Source organism: Uranotaenia lowii, chromosome 1 (assembly GCF_029784155.1).
Source record: "Uranotaenia lowii strain MFRU-FL chromosome 1, ASM2978415v1, whole genome shotgun sequence".
Classification (NCBI taxonomy): Eukaryota; Metazoa; Arthropoda; class Insecta; order Diptera; family Culicidae; genus Uranotaenia; species Uranotaenia lowii.
In genome coordinates, this window is record NC_073691.1 from 141,865,309 (window position 1) to 141,885,334 (window position 20,026).

At 39.4% G+C, this 20,026-nt stretch overlaps 4 protein-coding genes and 1 long non-coding RNA gene across 6 annotated transcripts; 2 read left to right on the top strand and 3 right to left on the bottom strand.

Moving 5' to 3' along the window:
- Nucleotides 1-181: 181 nt before the first annotated feature.
- Nucleotides 182-3,033, bottom strand: LOC129740346 (uncharacterized). Of its 2 annotated transcripts, none has more exons than XM_055731999.1 (4): nucleotides 2,754-3,033; nucleotides 2,536-2,679; nucleotides 743-1,116; nucleotides 182-688 (listed from the first exon to the last, which is right to left on the bottom strand). In XM_055731999.1, exons 2-4 carry the CDS (start codon nucleotides 2,651-2,653, stop codon nucleotides 299-301), a joined length of 882 nt encoding a protein of 293 aa, XP_055587974.1. In that variant the 5' UTR covers nucleotides 2,654-2,679; nucleotides 2,754-3,033; the 3' UTR covers nucleotides 182-298. The 2 variants fall into 2 exon arrangements, with proteins under 2 accessions (XP_055587974.1, XP_055587973.1); XM_055731998.1 differs by having other exon boundaries at nucleotides 2,737-3,033.
- Nucleotides 3,034-5,459: 2,426 nt separating this feature from the next.
- On the bottom strand, nucleotides 5,460-7,172 carry LOC129740345 (pre-mRNA-splicing factor 18). Its single transcript, XM_055731997.1, has 2 exons — nucleotides 6,559-7,172; nucleotides 5,460-6,487 (listed from the first exon to the last, which is right to left on the bottom strand). Exons 1-2 carry the CDS (start codon nucleotides 6,619-6,621, stop codon nucleotides 5,498-5,500), a joined length of 1,053 nt encoding a protein of 350 aa, XP_055587972.1. The 5' UTR covers nucleotides 6,622-7,172; the 3' UTR covers nucleotides 5,460-5,497.
- A 623-nt stretch (nucleotides 7,173-7,795) lies between these two features.
- Nucleotides 7,796-9,358, top strand: LOC129740349 (uncharacterized). Its single transcript, XM_055732004.1, has 3 exons — nucleotides 7,796-7,940; nucleotides 8,010-8,993; nucleotides 9,055-9,358. Exons 2-3 carry the CDS (start codon nucleotides 8,640-8,642, stop codon nucleotides 9,241-9,243), a joined length of 543 nt encoding a protein of 180 aa, XP_055587979.1. The 5' UTR covers nucleotides 7,796-7,940; nucleotides 8,010-8,639; the 3' UTR covers nucleotides 9,244-9,358.
- LOC129740350 (uncharacterized) lies at nucleotides 9,343-11,362 on the bottom strand. The gene is made up of 2 exons (XR_008736208.1): nucleotides 10,850-11,362; nucleotides 9,343-10,686 (listed from the first exon to the last, which is right to left on the bottom strand). It is a non-coding gene; the product is annotated as an uncharacterized LOC129740350 (long non-coding RNA).
- Nucleotides 11,363-17,770: 6,408 nt separating this feature from the next.
- LOC129740347 (coiled-coil domain-containing protein 124) lies at nucleotides 17,771-19,709 on the top strand. Its single transcript, XM_055732001.1, has 2 exons — nucleotides 17,771-18,011; nucleotides 19,095-19,709. The coding sequence occupies exons 1-2, from the start codon at nucleotides 17,856-17,858 to the stop codon at nucleotides 19,569-19,571; spliced, it is 633 nt and encodes a 210-aa protein (XP_055587976.1). The 5' UTR covers nucleotides 17,771-17,855; the 3' UTR covers nucleotides 19,572-19,709.
- The last annotated feature ends 317 nt before the right edge of the window (nucleotides 19,710-20,026 follow it).

Here is a 20,026-nt window from a genome sequence, read left to right on the forward strand (position 1 = left end):
GAAATTTCACAAATAAATGTGCAATCCACCATCATAGCCGCGGAAAATCATTACACACACGGCATGCAATCTGTTTCAAGCGGATGTTTTTTTTTCTTTTGTACGGAATTTTCATCCTCTGGGATGATTCGTCCCTACGAGCGGATGAATGGGCTTCTTCGATATTCAAAAACTAAATCAATGTACGTTATCTTCAAATGACTCATTATTACATAATTTTTTCGAGACACAAATTACATGCAGGGACACAAATTAAACGCAACAATCGATACCACAGTAATGCACCGACACTGGATGCCTAAGATAGTTCCTTGGCTCGAGCGGACGACTTTTCAACCGCAGTTATGAGGGTCGCTCGTACTGCTCCTTTTTCCAGCTCGTGTACACCATGAATGGTTGCGCCTCCTGGCGAACAGACCTCATCCTTCAGCACCGCTGGATGTTTTCCCGTCTCTAGCACTGTTTTCGCAGCTCCCAGGACTGTTTGTGCTGCCATTTTAATGGCCATCTCTCGAGGTATTCCTTGCTTCACTCCACCATCAGCCAGAGCTTCTATGATTTGGTATACGAAAGCAGGACCGCAACCCGTCAAACCGGTCATATTATCGATTTGCTCCTCCCTTACTTCGTACGCCAGCCCTAACTGGTTGAACATGAATTTTGTAGCATTGTAATGAGCCTCAACCGTCTGGAAAAGAGAAATTTATTATATCCACTAAGATGAAGCCCACTGGTCCATTACAGCATTGTGATGATCGAATCCGGCACAAAATATGGTGCAACCAGCTCCGACCTGCATCGGAGTGTTCGGCATTGTTCGAACGAACGGAATGTTGGGCAAACAAGAGAATTCGTTGTACAACCGTTCCAAAGTGACGCCGGCCAGAATCGACACCATTAATTTGGTGTTACAGTCGGGAATGTTGGAGGAGCCCTCCATCGAGCGACGGCAAATGGGTAAGATGTGAGGTTTGACACAGAGAAACACGATATCCGATTTGCGAATTACTTCGACGTTATCAACTGTTAGACGATCCACCAAAAGACGTTCCCAGCGTTTGCGCAAATTATCTAGATTAGTTGCAGAAACCATGATCTGTTGTGGTTTAAGCACACCTGGCAAAAAAAAGAAATTCAATTGAATCGAATTAGGTATTAGGTGATTTTTATAACAAGACTTGCTGATCCGGTGTGGTTTGCAACACCTTTAAAAACATACTTGTTTTTTGAAAGAAAATCTTATTTTGAATTTATTTATCGTTTCATTTTCAAAATCTGAAAATTTGGCTCAGTTTCTTAAATTCTGTTTTATATAAGAATAAATTTTAATCTTAAATACCTTATTTCTTACATTTTCACAAAAAAGCGACCTTTTTGTAATAATTCCCAGTTGGATTTGAGTTTTATTTTTTAGAGAAGTCATTGATCTTCAATTCTAAATTTATAAAGATGAATCTTTAAGTTTTTTTTTTTCTAAATAACTACTACAATTTTAAAAATATTTGAATTTTTTTTTTCAATTTTTCATTTTTGGAATATTCCAAAAATGGTTTTTCTTTGTTTATTTTTGAACAGTCTTCCGTCATAAAAAAATTTAGGGATAGGTGAAAGTGGGAGGAGTTTTTTCAATTGAATCATCTCATTATTAAATATGACTTGTATACTAAACTTAGTTAAGTTACTTAGAAATTTTTCAAGTAGATTATATGTTAGAACACAGAAAACATACAAACCACGACCTGCTTGGTGCAAACCACTTGAAATTTTTTGACTAATGAATTACCTAATCTTACGTTGGGTTTGTATGGGAGCATCCACACTGCCGTCATACAGACCGAGTTGGAAGAGAATTTCAAATCGGTAAATCATCTCATTACATCAAGACTTGTATGTGTATCTAATTTGATCGGAATCATATGACCCGATGTGCTTTGCTACTCTTTTCAATAATAAATGAAATTTCCTAAAATTGTTCAGATTTTAATTGTTGTGTGAGCATGATTTAAAATCAAATTATAACATAATCGTTTTTGAGTCTATAAGGAACAGACAGAAAATAATTTAACGGGTACATTTACCCTATAAACTTTTATGTGCAACGGTCTCTTGAAAACAATTCGAGTTTTGTCATATTGTTCCTAAGAATTTTGATATTTCGGTAGGGTTTTGACCTGCCTCTAAAGGTGCTCAACGGAGTTGAATCTAAACCATTTGGAGGCATTTTGAAGCGTTCAGGGTTATTTTACAGTAATCATTTTGGTATACCTATACATATACAACATGGGCGGGTTCAATACCGTGTTGGAAGGAATACCTAGCTGGCCCAATTGCTTCACGGGTCATGGTATAGAATATTATGCTTTAGGAAATTTCATGCTCAAGATCTACAGGCTTTCAATTAGCAGGTAATGTTTTTTTTCAGTCGGTTTGTTGGTGGTTCCCTTTTTATCTATCTCAGTTTTTTTTAACCGGAAGCTCAGATCGCAGACAAGGAAACATTGCAATGTATTCCAAGGTTGATCAAACTAACGTCACCTTTATTGATCAAGCCGGCTGCAATAGCGTAGGCCATATTTCCACCCCCAATGAAGCCAATATTGACATTGGAAACATGTTCTTTGGGCGTGGAACTCATTTTCTGCTGCGATTCCATCCTTGTGTTTGAACAGTGACTGGAACCTGAAATTGTTTATATGTTAGCACGTTTTGAACATCACGAGAGTTATCACAACTAACTGTTATCAATTATTTACCACGTCTATCAGCCGTGTCGTTTGTTATCTAATCCTATTTTTCTTTTCTTTTTATCTCGCGGCATTTGTTTTGACAACCCAGTCGAATAGCTACTGTTGAAGTCGTTGAAGTTATTTTTTTTATCTGGGATTTTAAACCTTCGTTGAAGTTATCAGAATTTGGTTTTGTTCGAATAAGATGATGAAGGCTTGATTTCGTTTTTTTTTGCAAATTCGAAAGCCGTAAATCAATTATAGGAATAGAAAATTAAAAGCAAGAGTGCTCTTTTGTACTGCATTTTGAAATCATGGAACAAATAAATAAAAAACATGAAATCGACGCATCTCATTTTTACACTGAAATGCAGACAAACATAAAATGAAAATGCAGACAGAACTGAAAATTAAGATGATATCCAAATCATTGCATCATAATCGTGTAAGCTACGTGCATTTCTTTTGATTTTCCGTAATTAAAATCGTTAAACGCGATCAGAAAAATCATCTTTTGCTCAACAACAGCAAATATTCGTGATTTTGTTTATTTTTCCAAAACCTGATCTGTACCGATGAAAAATCATTTTTTTTCATCTGGGATTTTAAACTTGTTTGTTTCGTTTTTTTATTTGGGATTTTAGACCTCTTGGGTTTATTCATTCCATCGGGATTTTGAACTCGTTTGCTCATTCATCCCGTATAAAAAATCAACAAACAATATCGAAATTTGATCGTTTTCAATCGTTATTTTTCGATGCGTGTGGAAAATGCTCGTCGTTTGATCAGGGACGATCATGGTGGTGTGAGGTAACTCAGATGAATAGTATAATATTAAGCGTGTTCAACAGGCAATTGAAATCGGTTTCAATCGATTTCGATTGGTAAATTGTTGTTCACTCAGCCAATGTTTTGGTCGAAACTAATCCAATTGGCGTTCATTGAAGCCAATCGAAATCGATCGAAACCAATCAAAACCGATCATGCTCGGAAGCAGGATTCGTTTCTATCGATTTCTATCGCACTAACACATATGAAGTTTTTTAATGTCAAAAAACAGCTGATTTAGTTTGTTGTGAACAATCATTTGAAAAAATGAAAGTTGTGTCATTCAGTGCGGTGTTCTCTGTCGGGTGCTAAGTCAGTGGTGATGCTGTACCGCTGCACTGTGCCGATGGTGCAGTGCTAGTGGTATGTTGTATATGTCGAATCAAATGCAGCTGCTCGTTAACAACGGCAAATGCTATGAAAATCAAAGTGGTGCCAGGAAACTCCGTGTTGTGGTGATGCGGTGCAGATGGTATCGGTCGGTGCTGTGCTGTGCTGGTGTGCTGCGTTGGTGGAGCCAGTTGGTGCAATCATTGCAGTTGTGCAGGAATTGCGATGCAAATGCAAATTTGGATCGGTTGCTGACCATGCATCTGTCCATCGGCTACATTCAGGTTAATCCGGATTCTACGCCGCTTCAACCTTACACTTTAGGGAAAATATGCACTTATGGTTAATAACCAAAAAATAAAGCACAACATCAAGTTACCGTATTTTATTCCGTAATATACATATTGTTTATTAAAAGTTGATATCAATCTAAAATCTTCACGACCTGCTTTCAACAATTTTACGCATTTGTGCCTCCCTTGTCCCTAAAAATAGCTGATTGAAATACAATTCTTTTCTAGAATTCTATTATACTTTTGCTTCTTCGTCTTCGATTGGGACATTTTCTTCTATTAAAACCCACTGCTCGATGTCTGAGTATTGCCTCTTCCAATACAAGCTGTTTAGGAGTCTAATTGCAGCGCAGACTAATTTTGTAATGTTGTTCTACTAATAATTTTCCGGCTATTCCCGTGAAGCGCTTGCCGAAAGCGTACTCGGTATTATGGTGTTCCAAGCTCGTATCCGGAATAGTATCCAATGGGATTGTTCTTTCGAGTTTATACGACCAACTTCTCGCTGATTTAGTTACATCTGTTGCTGACATTAAAAACACAAAATAAACGTAAAATCATATCAAATCATCATAACAGTTTTATAACTTACCAATTATAAAACCGAGAAATAAGTCCTGAAGAATGTTATTTATCGTCGAAAACGGGTTTATAACAATGCAAATCAGGAATCTTTCGCGGAGGAAATGCTTTCTTCTTCCATTCAATTTATTATACAGAACAACACTCGGCTTTGACAACAACAGAACGCATTAGTATTGGTGAGTGGCTGTTCAATCAGCGGCCTGATAGAAATGAATCGAAGTCAATTGGAGAAACAGCTGTGCAACTGTCAATCCATTTCAATTGATTTCGATTGAGTTTTGTTGAACACACCTATTATCTATCACCTAACAGGTTTCACCGACAGTCTGCATAAATCGAAAAAAGGAAACCACCATGGAAACCACCTATCCGTTTGTATCGAGCTAGCGCGCTAGTACGAATAAGCACAACTCACTAGCACGTCTTTAGGATCAAGGTGAAACCGGTGAAACGAGCTGTAAGCTGTTCATCTAGGAAGCTTTACATAATTTAAATCCTGTACTTTCCTTTAAAAAAAAGTAAAAAAAGGACATCCTCAATACCGGCACATTATCCAAACAGACGGGAAAATTATACGTATTCATGTTGAGAAAAATGATTAAAGCTGTACACAATCTGTCTAAACAATTTATGTGAGTTAAAAAATCACGAAGGACATGTTCGAAGCAACGTTTAACGATAGTTAAAGTCGGATGCATAAATATTTTAATTAGCTTGTCTTATCTTTATTCATCCCTACATACCGATCGACACCGGTTGATCTTTCTTACTGACATATTCAACGCAACGCGACGGGTCGGTTGGGAAAAAGTCCTGCATCTTTGTCATCAATCGTTTTAATCCTTGAATATATTTCCGCTGGGTTTCGTCGTTCATCACATGGGCAACGTTCTTGGAGAAAATTTTTTCACGTCCGGTACGCGCGTGAATACCCACCATGGTCACTCCAATTGGCCAGGGAGCATTGCCAATGGCCATCGTCAGGTACGCATCACTAGCGTGAAGATAATCTCTCTTGAGCAGGCTTTTAGTGATATCCGTTAGGCTGTCGAGGATGTCCTCGGGAATGGTTTTGTTTCGGAGCTTCCGCAGTAGTGGTTTCAGATAAAGACGAGTCTGCTCGAAAGTTGCTCGGGCTATTTTCCATTTGGTGGCGGATCGCTGAGCCGTTGCGATTGAGTTTAACTGGTCATTCCACATTTTTAAAACAAACTGAATAACCGTAACGATTACATGCATATCGTGTTCTTTGCCACTTCTTCCCAATCGAACTGCCATCTCCTGAATTGATTCATACGTAACGGAATCGTCAATAGCAAAATCTTCATTGGAACTTTTGCCTTTCGCTAGTCCTGCATTGGAAGTAAGCAGTTCATTGAGAAATTCTTCATCGACTTGTTCCATCGCTTCCTGGAAATCATTTCGGAAACCTCGATTGATTTCCGGAGCAGAAATTTCCAACTGATGAAGGCGAGAACATGAATCGGATTCGCTTTCACCGAAAAGCAGAATAGGTTCCCCACGTTCCCGGAGCTTTCGTATCACTTCAGCTCGTGGGAGATTTCGGAAATCATACTTCGAGTCCTTGGTCGGTGAACGTTCCCCGTCATCAGTAGATACTTCAGTGACCCCGCTTGAGCCTGCACTCTGACCAAACTTTTCTCGATATTCTTCCTGTTCTTGCGCCAAGAGTTCACCCCTTTTGAAGTACTTTTTCTTATCATCCTGTAAGCAGTTATTATAAATTATAAAACTTTGTTTACTTATATTAATTTTAACAGAATGTTTCTTTTTACCACAAGTTTTTTCTCCTCCAAAATCTTCCGTTTTCTTGCTATCTCCGCTTTTAGAATATCCATTGTTATATGACTATAAGAAGCAAAATGGGGAAATACAAAAAACTATGTTTTTTTTTTATTTCCTTTTCCGTTTCGGTCCTTAAACTATTTTATTAAAATTCAAATATGAATGTATACAGGAGTTCTGACTTCCATTATGTTGTTGTTGGGGGCCGTTCAAATATTACGTAACGCAATTTTCGGTCATTCTCAAACCCCCCACCCCCCAACGTAACACATTCGTCACAGATTTTCTAACCTAAATCTACAAAGCGTAACAAACTCTTAAGGCGGCCGCACAATAGCCCGTCCGTCGTCGCGTCGCGTTGACATTTAATTTTGAGGATGCCATTTTCCGTTTGAGTCACCACAATGGTGCGTCGCGTCAGTGAAGGCATTGTACTAAAACGCAAAACTTGTTCTAAACGGCAGCGTTTTCCAGCGTCGACGTTTTGGTTTTGAAAAAAATCAAAATTTTAGCGCGTCAGCAGGATTTGAACTATTTGTTTTTGATATTTTTCTTCAAAGATTCACACAAACAGATTCAAAAATCATATCATTGTCATTTTATCTCTTCGATGATACAAATTTTACTCAAAATTCATTGAAATTGATATTAAAGATTTTAATATATTTGACATAATGATGAAATCATATAGAATTTATCATAAATATTAGCTTGATATATATGTTCTCGTTTTTCAGTAATGAAAAAAAAATGAATGAAATATTTTGTGTTGGAGTTTGCCGAGTTTTGACTCAATATTTCCCTGTCAGCCTTGTCTGTGGACGCTATAGAGTTGTTTTTGACATTTCTTACGAACACTTGCTGAGCGTGTGCAGATGAGACGGGACAATTAACCTCAAAAACTCTCGGTACAAAAAACGGGCAGCCGGTCGACACACATGGTCGTTTTTGAGGTTAATTGTCCCAAAACTGAAAAGTGTTGGTGAAACAACCAGCAAAAAATCACGAACACTACCAGCGGCAAATAGGACTATATTGTGGTGCGAAAATTGTAGAGTGCGTCGCGTCAGCTTTTTAGTACTCGACGACGGCGTTGACAGCTGACGCGACGCGACGTCCGACGTGGTATTGTGTGGCTGCCTTTACACCTCCTCAGCCCCCTTAACGCGTTACGTAATATTTGAATAGTCCCTTGTTGGATATGCATGGGTCGAATCACGCAGGGCTTATAGATAAGGGTGGTGTAAACTGTCAAATAACCCACTCAGCCATGCTGTGACATTGTTTACAAAACAAGAAGTGATCAAAGTGCATCAAGCACGCAGGTATCACGGAGATTATTGAGTGACTGAATAATATCGGTTCAGTGACAGTGCGTATTTAAAATTTGTTTTGGTTTCGTGAATTTATCAGTAAATTCAAACATTTTTCTCCCCTACAGCGGAATCCGAGGAAAGTCTGTTCCTTCTGGCTCAGAAGCTGAGCACACTAATCAACGATGATCACTTGCGGGTATGGCATCTGGACGAAGTGACCAAACAGTTCGGCGATATCGGATGCTTTGCGCTGGAGTTGTCGTCGAGGATCTGCCAAAAGACTGAACGTGCGGCACTGGCCAACGATGCCAGCCGGAGGGCGGTGAAGTTAAACCCATTCATGTGGCAATCGTTGCCGAGCTATGCCAGCGTGGAGCGAAACCGGATCCGACGGAAGTATTTCAGCTTTCGAGCACCGATATATTTGCCACTAGTCAGCCAACGGCCTTAAACTCGTCGGTGGTTTGGTTTGGAAATGGATGTGGCAGAGGTGGGGGAGGAGGAGTAGGAGGGGGTTGCAGTTTCATTATTAACCCGGACGTCGGAATCGAGCTTCAACAGCAGCAGCATCAACAGTTATTCAGCAGTAGTCATTTATGTATCTACTCCACTAGATCAGATTTCTCAATGTCTCATACAGAATATAAACAATACACCAAATTGCTCCACAACAGCAACCTCAGCTCCAACAGAGTCAGAATATATCTAGTATAACAAATGTAGAACAAACTCCAGGCAATGGTGCAGGGGCGGAAATGGGGACCGCTTTCCGGAAGCAACAGTTTAAGTATCTAGCCGCCATGAGTCCTACTACTCCTAGTTTCGATGATTTACCTATAATGCATAGTCCAGTTTTAAGCAGTGACCAATCGAATTTGATAATGACACCTTCACCACAAAAGTTTTCGACTTTGGCCACCGGTTGTCTTCAGCCGCAACAACCTCCCGGTTCGCAAATCCAACAACAGCTGAATTCGATACAGCAACAGCAAATCATAGCCGGAAGTGAACAGCAGAAAATGGCTCTTCTGTGCAGTAACAAAAAGATGCGTGGCCACCACAATTTAGGTACAATGGGCAACATAATTAGCAGGAAAAGCGATACCACGGTAAGAATTAGCTATCCCGATTTCCTTTTGCCATATTAAGTTCAGTTTTTTTTCTTTCTAGGCAACAACGATGCTGCTGCAGGACAAAAGTACAAACACCAAACCGATTGTGTTTACTCAGACATGCAACCAGTTGATGACGCCGCGAACACCCAACACGACCGGCGGTGCCCTGCAGGCCCAGAATGTATTTACTTTAAAATCTTGGCAGTTGAAATCAGTGATTTATATTATTACAGACTTAATTTGAACCAAATTTGATTCCAAGTCTTGGTCTTGGTAAAAAAAAATCGATAACTGAATAAATTTCTGATGGTGATACACACTAGTTGAACAAAACTTCAAAGAATTTAAATTCTTCACATTGTATGTATTAGGAAATATTCTTTTAAATACAAACATATAACATTTATTCCTTTTCTTCTTAAGTACAACAGCTGTAACCTAGTGTTACCAAAACTCGCTCCAGCAATTTTTTTTTTTGCGTCGTCTAGATTATATACAAGGCGCCAAAACAACTTTACAAGCATTCTCCTGTTACTCCTTCATAATTAACTGCATAATAGTTCCAATGACCTTGCGGCCATGCTCGTGGTGTGCCAAATTCAGCAACGGATTGGAAATTTAAAGCTCCAAAACTTTAGCCAGCTCGAGGCGTAAGAATTTAATCATTTTCGCCTGCAGCACAATCCACTCATCCTCCAGCAGGATCACGAAATCGCCACCGTGCAGTTCTATCTGCAGATCACTGCCCGAGAACAGGACCATCGGTAGCAGCGGAACTATTGTGGTATCCCGAATGTAGATCCGGGACGTTTTAACCTTTTCCTGGTAGGCCAGGCACGGGGAATTGAAGTGGCCACATGTGGCATTTATCGAGGATGGATACAAGAAAACGTATCCATCCTTTTGGGTTTTAAAACCAAGATCGGACGGTTGAGGCAGTTTGTGTACCGCACCACTCGCTCCACTGATGAAGCTTTTCTCTGGGGTTAACACTTTGATGACCTTTGGGTAGAGGGCAACTCATAGGATGGCCACTAGGAGCCGATTATTCTCTCCGTTCGAATTTATTTCCGTCCCGGTAAGCTCGAGCTTCAGCGATTGACCTCTAAAAGTTTCGAGCGTTTTGATCCTCAACAGAAGTGGTTCTAATGGTTTTCGATGAATCTCCGGCACCGGTTGACCCAGTATATGACTCGTAAACCTTGGTCTCGTAAACAGTTGAATACAAACTCCGGGCATAACACGACCAGCTCCACCCTTCCTTTGCAAAGCGTTAGCCCTGGAAACCCAAACCATCTCCAACGATTCCATATTCCTATCCTCCTTCATCTGACCACAATCGATGACAAACACACAATCGTCAATGGTAACCGAAGTTTCAGCGATGTTGGTACTCAGCGCAATTTTCCTTTTTCCCTTGGGAGCCTTTCGGAACACCTAGCAGGAAGCAATCCTCCCGGGGGCCAAACATGCGACTATCCAGCAGGGCTTCGTGAACGTTCTTGATCTCTTCCAGCCCGGGGAGGAAGATGAGGATCGTTCCCTCCTGGGGCCACTGGTGATCGCCCTCGACGATAAATCGTAGGATGTGCTCGATCAGCTCCGGGTTGATGCGGGGGGGGGTGTGGGGGGGTGGTTGTTTTCCTTGAAAGTAATCGAAGATTCATTTATTATTACAGCAAATGTCCTGTAAAAAAGTTGTACACTGAAAATTAAATGTCACGTAATTTGTTTTTCGACCTGTAAAATTACGGTAAATGTCCTGCTCCTTTTTGTTACAGGACATTTGCGTAATTTTTCAGGAAATAATTTTTGCTGTGTACAGACGAAAGTTCCTATACTAAACTCACTGATAGTACAATAAGTATCAAGTGGGAATGTTGTTGGAAAATACACAATCCATCACGACCTGGTTCAGCGGCATCGGGCGATAATTGGGAAATGGTTGGTAGCGATTCTGGTTCCAGTTTAACTTTCTGCTTCAGTAGGAAGGGCGTTGAGGAGGAGGAACTGCTGCTGTAGCCACTGCTGCTGGAGGCAGTGCTCGGAGATCGGGCTTCACGGCTTTTGCCCGAGGAGCTAGGAGAATGTTTTTCCGTTTTGGCATTGCAGCCACTGTTGTTTGTTGTAAAACAAAAACAAAAAAGATTTACATCAAGTTGGTGGTGACGTCATATAAAACACCACTACCAAAGCACGACTTTTTCGTCATACTTTTCATTGATTTTCTTTGACACAAAACGTAAACAATGTAATAGGCTGTCAAAATTTTGCCTTCCGTGCCCACTTCTTCACCGCGCCTACTTTGTGTCAAAGTTGTTCAACCCTAGGTTTAATAGCCCTGGAATCACGATGACGTAATACCCTTTTGTGGTGACAGTCCGCACGTTCTGTTTACAAAATTTTACGAAAGAGAAATAGGGTGCGGCGTAATTTTTCGTGTAGCTGCACGTTCAAGAAATTCAACTCAAAATTCAGTTTGAGAGTGGCAAAAAAACAAATTACAGTTCGTGAACTAAATATAGCGCATTTTCTGATTTCTTAACGGTTGTAACTCGCGGTTGCTCAGCGGGTGGGTGGTTTGTTTTTATTTTAGATTAGTGGGTGGGATGGATGGAACTCAGGGTCGTTATAGGATTTTTCAACACGGGCTATTCCCTCTTGAGTCGAACTCAAACAGTGATGTCCAAATGGGGGAAACCAACTAGATGTTAGGCCACGGGTGGTACCTCGTGTGCAACTTAGACTAGCACTTGAGATCACCCACCAAGCCACACTTAACCAGATGACGGACGCGGTGGCCCGCCTGACAGGCTGCTGCGTTGAGACTGGCCCGTTGCTTCGGGAGAATGTGTCTATACACCTGCACGTCCGTTCATGACCCACACATCTCCCTTCCTCTCAGATGAAAAACAATTTCAACATGTATTGTTTCTACGAAATTGTGTTTAATCATTTAAACATGTTGAAAGTAAATTTCTCTACTATAGCCAATTTGCATCGCTATCCAAACGTAGGAGGCAGTACGATAGAAGAGATGATCTTAAGGATTTAAATATCATAACGCATTTACTCAATTCTGCCAGTGAAAACCAGTTGGCGCTGCGCTTCATACAGTTTGGCTGCGAACTTCGCTCTCCCACTGAAGAGAATACCGACGGACAGGTCCTCATGATTGCACCCACACATATCTGTGGCTTATTGATACGCATATGATCTGGGCCTGGGCCCTGGCAATGTTACATCACAGTCCACACAAGGGCATCATGTTCCACCACATTCTCTCTTTTCTCGTACGGCCATTAAACAACGCCCCGGTGCGTCTCTCCGAGAAATGTTTTCGGAAGCCAAACAAGGTCTTTTCAGCGTGTGAAAACGTAATAGTAACGTTCTCGCTCTTTGAGAGTTAAGCTCCTGTTTGTGACAGGAATGTAATGGTTTGACAACCAGCGTTGCCGTATTAAGCGTATTTTCAAACATTTACGTTCCATCAATGTTGAGGATCTCAAAACAGAAGTTATTCGATTTTTTCCTAATTTTGTTCTTACTTGCACAAAGTGCTCGCATATTATTTCGACGTGTGCTGTCATATATAGTATATACAACGAAAATCAATATTTTAAGCATTTTCTTAAACCATAATTCAATACAGTGGATAGTGAACAGTTGATGATCTCAATATGAATCAGCATCTATCTTGTTTTTCAAACGGTCGTTCCATTTGATTTTGGTTGAAGAAAAAATAAGTCAAACAGTTTGAGTATTCTTGAAATCTTTACTTTAAAGATAAATCTATGCTTTTGACAACCACGACTGCAACGCGAGTTTTGTCTCACCCGCTCCAATTCTAATTGGGAGAAATCTCACGCATACACGTCACCAGACACACATTTCGTACGTATGGCAGCCCCGTACGGCTCTTTCACATAGCTTATTTTTCCCAAACCCAGTTGTGCACCAGGCTTGCCAGATGGTTTTTTTCAATATCTTCCAAGTCATAATTTATGTCTATTATCACCAACTTGCATGTACCTTATTAAAACATCTGCTAAATAATGATCTAACAGTAGAGAAACTCTCACAACGCACGGTAAATCATCAATGCAGGCATAAAAAACTAATTGGAAATCGTTAACATGCGATGGATATCTTATCAGAGATTTCCTTGGGTTTTCAATAGCAGTTTAATTCAAATCTTCTTTTCAAGCTCTATTAGCTACCTTTTTCCCACTTTACTGTTAATTAAGTTGTATTTCAATGTTTTCCTTTATAAACTGTTATTTCTCTAAGTTGCTGATACCTAAAATTTATATATACTAGTTATATTTTCTTTCCACTATGTTTTTGTGTGGCCCTTTATAAATTCATGACCTCCTTTCAACTCGCGTTTTGCTATGACAACTGTTCTCCCAAAGTCATGTTACGAGATCTCATGCAACTATTAAGCAATTCGCCTATTTTTCATAACAGTTGTTCTCATTTGTTGTCCATACTCTCAATTCGCAAGTATCAGCATGTCTTATAACTCGGTCATTCTTTCTTCACAGTATTCTTCTCATCAAGTAGTTCATCTAAAGGGTGCGTATATGCCTGTCTTCGAAATTCGCTATTGTTTTCTTCTAAACTAAACTGGTGTTATCTTGATTCCTGCTGCCCTCAAAAATCGCCATTTTTTCTTTATTATTTTCCTTACAACAAGTATCCTCTTCCCTCGCAGTTTTTTTTGCCTTCCGCTCAACACGCAAGAAATCGGCTGTCTTCCTAACTCGAGATCTTTTCTCATCAGCATTAGTACTTGGCTCTCTGTTCTTTTTTGTGCTTGCTATTATTTAATTGTCCATACAACTGGGTATTTCTTTTCTCCCAACAACTGTCACTGTTCTTCTTTGCGGTCCTTCCAACTGACAAAGGTAAGGCTGTCCACAACTCGTCTTTTTCCTAATAGCTGTCTTCTCAACTCGTTATTCTTTTTTTTTTTTTGCAGTCCTCTCAACACGCGAAGGTAAAGCTGTCCAAAAATTCATATTTTCCTAACAGAAGTCTTCTCCACTCGCCATTTTTCTTTGCGGTCCTCCCAACTCGCAAAGGAAAAGGCTGTCCTCTCAACACGCCTTTTTCCCAACAGCTGTCCCCTCAACTCGCTGTTCTTCTTTGCGGTCCTCCCAACTAGCAAAGGAAAAGGCTGTCCTCTCAACACGCCTTTTTCCCAACAGCTGTCCTCTCAACTCGCTGTTCATCTTTGCGGTCCTCCCAACTCGCAAAGGAAAAGGCTGTCCTCTCAACACGCCTTTTTCCCAACAGCTGTCCTCTCAACTCGCTGTTCATCTTTGCGGTCCTCCCAACTCGCAAAGGAAAAGGCTGTCCTCTCAACAGGCCTTTTTCCCAACAGCTGTCCTCTCAACTCGCTGTTCTTCTTTGCGGTCCTCCCAACTCGCAAAGGAAAAGGCTGTCCTCACAACACGCCTTTTTCGTCAATCAAAAAAAAATAATATAATTTTTTTATCTTACAAATTTGGTGCATATTTTCAAAATGTGACTCCGGCAACACTGCTCTTATTCGCTCTCTATCCAAACTTCACTCGATTCTCGCTCTGATGGGTGATCTCTGAAGAAGGTAACTTTTTGTGTTTAGAAACAAAATCTTTCACTTTAAAAACATGCAACATACTTTTTCACTGATATGACTTACTTAAAACACAAAAAGTCCTGTCACGGTCGCCAAATGTGCAACTTAGACTAGCACTTGAGATCACCCACCAAGCCACACTTAACCAGATGACGGACGCGGTGGCCCGCCTGACAGGCTGCTGCGTTGAGACTGGCCCGTTGCTTCGGGAGAATGTGTCTATACACCTGCACGTCCGTTCATGACCCACACACCTCGCATGCTACCAACCGTTGTCAGAGGTAAAATCTAATAGAAGACCAAAATGCATGAACTTTCAGTACAATCCTTCAAAGATAGGTTTGAGAAAACGGCGAAAACAATGTAAATACAGAATCTATGGTGTAAATCATTCAAAATAAAGAACTACTACAGGGGGGCTAATTTTACAAAACTGTTGTTGAACATTTATTGCCTGCGCAGGGACTTAACTTAACTAACTTAACGTCACATTCGGATTCGTATACTTGCGGTATTGTTGGTTTTTGTCAATAACTACGATTCTGGTTCTGGTCTCGGAAACCGGTCACCTCCAAAGAGCGGCTACTTCGGTGAATTCGCACCCAATTCGGCGTCCCGAATGGTGCTTGAACTCACCGGATATCGGCGTAATGCGATGTTGTTTGGTAGACCTTTTATAGGTTATGTCTACCATCAGCTCTCGTGTCCGTGCAATGAGGTTTCGGTTTCGTCCAAAACCGGCACCCGATGAGAATAATCCTGAGATTAAGGTTATGAAACAGAAAAGAAAAAGGCCCTCTGGACCTGCCAAGATTCATTAGTCTTCTTGTGATGACATTTTTTTTTTTTATACCGCATGATGTTTAACAATGTTTCACAATATTTATAAACATAAGAAATTTTTACCTTTTTCTTCAAGATATAGTTTTAACTTGTTTTTGTGTTTCATAGTTGTGTTGTTTATGATATTTTTAATCTGTTAATCATAGAAATAAACTTATTTTCATTCTTGTTGGGACAACTTATCACCGAACCATTTTAATACACTTGTGCACGTTTTTAGATTATACCTTTTCCTGTACCACGTTTTTAACTCGTTGCTTGTGTTCGTGTACTTTTTTTGTAGCTTTTTAGTAACAGTTTTACATTTTCACTGACATTATGTTACGTTTTTAACATGTGTTCTAAACGTACTTTTGTCATTTTTACATGACTTTCGCTTGTAACAAAGACTTTTAGCTTGTGTTCGTCTTTAGTTTTTATTTTATCTGCCCGTTTTTATCTGCCTGTAAGTTAGTTAAAGAATTATGAAATTTTTACACCACTTATAATTTTAAACAAAATAACCTTTACGTTAACTACTAAACACAACGCGCACTACTTTGCTCCAAGGCGTTCGGGGACAGAAAGACCTTGCATTTATTAGTCGATATTCTACAAGCTTTGAGAATCTGACCGACGCACCAATATTAACGCGAATGAAGAATGTTAAAAGACGTGGGCATCGTTGATTGGGTGATAGCACTTCCCCGTGTTAACAATAGAGTTAATCCTCCGCCCATGGAAATTCTCTTGTGAGAGAAGTGGCTGCGTGCTGATATAAGGAAAGCGGTAAAACGGGAGGAATCCCTGAGAGCCCTTGAGTGTCGATGGCTTTGACGTTTCTTGGTCAGGGTTGAAGTCGAAATTGATTGATGTGTCGAAGACACATTTTTGAGGTGTAACGAACGGTTACACGGTTATCTCTCCGATATTCTTAAAAATTTCGAAAAGTAGGTTTGTTGATTTAAATGTTTCAACATGTTGTTAAAACCCTTTTTTGCAACACATTTCTTCTGGACATTTGAATTTCTTGCATTGAATATTCTGGGGCAGCGCACATACTTTTACGCGAACATACTAACACTATTCAGGAACGGGAAAATCCTATATATAGAAAAATCTCCAGTAAACATACTGAAATAAAAGGATGAACAATTCTAAATTCTATTTTCGAGGAATAAAAATAACTTCGGAAAGTTTAACTATACAGTTTAAATCAATTTATTCCAATATTTCAGTTTTCAGCTAGATTAACAAACATAATGATTGATTATTCAATATTTGATACTAGAAACATTAAATTTCTTAACAACTAATTTCCTTTTAAATTTTTTCCGTCCCAAAATTGAGCAGAACGATTGCTAAAAACGCGTGAGTGAGAATTAAATAAGGACCCAAATGATTGCTTTGCTTCCTCAGCGTTTTAGAAAATAAGAAATCAAAACAGGAATCGTGAAATGTCAAAAACCAGTGAGGTCATTTAGTGAGTGATTCGACCTCCTTTTCGAAATTTTGAAGAATTTTCTTCTTTTTGTTCATACCCGGAGAGAAAATCGCTTAAGAAACCAAAAAAAAAATCACTACACTGAACCTCGAAAATACCCAAACTTGAGAACTTTCCCCGCCAACCCGAATGAAACTCCCTCCCTACAGATTTGGCTATTGGTGGCAAAGCACAAAGTTAAGCTCTTAAAGGAGAACTCATCCCCCAAAATCTGATACCACAATAAAATGGAAATCAAAATAAAAAAAAATATCGCCAGGTACAGGAATCACACTCATACCTGCAATGGCTTTGCGATTATCATCTCAGGATGCTAACCGCTCGACCACCGGAGAGTTGTTGAGAGAGGCAGCTATATCATCGTATATGTGAGACTTTCTGCGAATGAAGCGAGGATAAAAGTTGTCCCCCAAAAAAAACAGTTCTTCGCTTTGAACTTACCCCCCAAACCTAAATCTGCCGCCATGGAGGTAACAGAATCAGATGCGCTTACAACAAAACCCCCCAAAAAAACAGTTCTTCGCTTGAAGGACAAGTATGGCTTATTGGCAAGCTGTGATTTTTTCACAAACTTAAGTTGTCAATCTTGAACTTAGGTTTGGCGGGTGGCAGTTCTCAAGTTTGGGTATTTTCGATTTTCAGTGTAAATTTAGTTAACAAAATTGGACTCGGTTTTTTGCCACCCTCAAACTGAGTTTTGAGTTAAATTTCTTGAGCATGCAGCTACACGAAAAATTTCGCCACAAAACATGACGTGCGAACTGTCACCACAAAAGGGAATTAATAAAAAAAAATTAATGTTTTTGTTTTGGAAGGGAATAAACGTCAGACGCCAGGTTCTAATTCAACCAACGCAATTAAAGACACTGTTTTCATATCGTTATTGGCAAATTTTACCATCAAAATGCCGAAAAAGATGGGCATAAACTCGAAGGCCGTCGAGGCACGGGAAAGAAAGGCAGAAGCGAAAAAAGTGGCTTCAGATAAAGCGGCCAAGGCAGCCGAAGATGCTCTCTGGGCCGACGACGACAAACAGCTAGCAAAGAAGAAAAAACAAAAGGTATGATTAAAAAAGTAATAAATTAATACAAACACGCAGCCTGTGAATTTTTACAATATTTCTGAATGTTAACTGAATGTTGTTTAACGTCTCGGATGGGGACAGCCATTTCTACTGGGCGTACATTTCTAAATTGCACGAAAGTTTGCATGCAACAAAATTGCATACGATAATATTGCATAAAACCTATAAATCAAGTAATTCTTTGTCGAAAATTCAATAAAATCAAGAATTCAAAACGCCCATTTTCTAAAATTTGTTTTCTGCTCTTGTAATCTTTCGGATATTTGAATCTTTTTTTCGAAATTTATATAAAATACTTCAAACTTAATTTTTTTTCTCCCTTCGGGTTTTTTTGGAAATTTCGAAGGGTAGGGGAGGTTGGGGAAGGCGGTTGAAACAAAAGAAGAAATTGATATTTGCTCCAGCCTCATTGTACTAAAAATATATATTTAATACATGAAAATGTTTATGCAGATATAAATAAATATGAAATACGTTTGAGCATCCAAAATTGTGGTCCGAGAATTTTAAGTTTGCACAAAGGAAAAGAAAAGTTTAAGTTACAAGGCTGCAAAAATGATAGGTGGTTTGGTCAAATATCAGGAGACCATGACAAAACTATAATGATATTCAGGAAACAAAACTAGTTTTTCTTAGTTTGCATGAATAAATGCGAAATACGGGTACTGTAGACGCCTTAATTTATGCAACTGAAGCAAACAGAGTATTGGCTGGCCTTCATTTTATATCGAGAATAATTGACTAAATATCATATGATCCAAAGATTATAATCGGATAAATGGTTTAAGCTATTTCATTACAGATTTTGTTAGATGTTCTGATCATTGAACAAAAAAATCAACTACAATTTCATTTTTTTTTTTTGAAAATCTGGACAATTCAGTACGGTACATTTTAAAGATAGTTTTTCTAAAGAACTGCTATCTAAAACTTTGGCGGACGTTACATCTTGAAAAACAAACATATGATTAATAAAAAATACTTATTTACTTTCTAACTTACTTACGTACTTACTTATTTACTTACTTACTGATGGAACGGTCTCTTTTTCCGAATCAGGAAGATGAGGAACGCAAGAAAGCCGAACTAGCCAAGAAAAAAGCGGAAACTAAAGCACTGTTGGAGCAGGAAATGAGCTCGATAAAGGTTACCCCCAAGGTTTCGGTTCAGAAGGTAACCCGTTCTCAGATCGAGGCAGAGGTGGAAAAACGGAACAAAGCCGTCGAGCGCTTAAATGCCCCACCAAAGGCGGCACCTGCGGTCACAAAGTCGGTTCCAATAGAGGAAAATCTCAACCGTGTGATGGCCGATACGGAAATAGCACAAACCATCGACCAAGCGATCTCTATTCTGAGCGTCAAAGATACCACTGACGATCGACACCCGGAGAAACGAATGAAGGCAGCCTACAAAGCGTACGAGGAAGAACACCTAGTCCGACTGAAACAGGAGTGTCCCTCGTTAAAGCTTTCCCAACTTAAGCAAATGATTTTCAAAGACTGGCAAAAAGCCCCGGAAAACCCGATGAACCAGTAAATTGTAGGATTCCAGTTTATTCGGAATTTAATATTTATTCTAATCAAATTGGTGATTCATTGGGCTAAGTCAAGCGAAATTTAGCTTGGTTTTCGTGTGTTCGTATAAGAAATATAATTTCAAAGATTGTGCATAGTATTTATGAACTTAAATTATTCATTTTCGAACTCCAAACTACATACAGGCATAATTAAGAATTTTGTACATGTTTGTTGCTCCCCCCTGTACTTGTATGACGGCTATAACGAGGCATTCAAAAAAGGACTTCTTACGGATGGTGATGGCGTAACAATATTCGTCAATAATCGTCAAATAGATTTTTCAAATAATTTAAACTTAAAAAAAAATTAATAGGACTAATCTATTAAATTTGGTAGAGCATTAAATTAGTGTTTGATGATCATGTAAATGAAAAATAGAACCAGTTTTGCCAGTACAATATAACAGCTTCAACC

What these genes read in the sequence shown, in the direction of transcription:
- LOC129740345 (XM_055731997.1), bottom strand. Translation starts at nt 6,621, where the DNA reads ATGGATATTCTAAAAGCGGAGATAGCAAGAAAACGGAAGATTTTGGAG. An exon ending in TGGAGGAGAAAAAACTTGTG is followed by an intron (nt 6,488 to 6,558) that starts GTAAAAAGAAAC and finishes AACTGCTTACAG; the next exon opens with GATGATAAGAAAAAGTACTT.
- LOC129740349 (XM_055732004.1), top strand. Translation starts at nt 8,640, where the DNA reads ATGGGGACCGCTTTCCGGAAGCAACAGTTTAAGTATCTAGCCGCCATG. An exon ending in GCAGGAAAAGCGATACCACG is followed by an intron (nt 8,994 to 9,054) that starts GTAAGAATTAGC and finishes TTTTCTTTCTAG; the next exon opens with GCAACAACGATGCTGCTGCA.
- LOC129740346 (XM_055731999.1), bottom strand. Translation starts at nt 2,653, where the DNA reads ATGGAATCGCAGCAGAAAATGAGTTCCACGCCCAAAGAACATGTTTCC. An exon ending in AGCCGGCTTGATCAATAAAG is followed by an intron (nt 1,117 to 2,535) that starts GTGACGTTAGTT and finishes TTTTTTTGCCAG; the next exon opens with GTGTGCTTAAACCACAACAG. An exon ending in GATTCGATCATCACAATGCT is followed by an intron (nt 689 to 742) that starts GTAATGGACCAG and finishes TCTCTTTTCCAG; the next exon opens with ACGGTTGAGGCTCATTACAA.
- LOC129740347 (XM_055732001.1), top strand. Translation starts at nt 17,856, where the DNA reads ATGCCGAAAAAGATGGGCATAAACTCGAAGGCCGTCGAGGCACGGGAA. An exon ending in CAAAGAAGAAAAAACAAAAG is followed by an intron (nt 18,012 to 19,094) that starts GTATGATTAAAA and finishes TTTCCGAATCAG; the next exon opens with GAAGATGAGGAACGCAAGAA.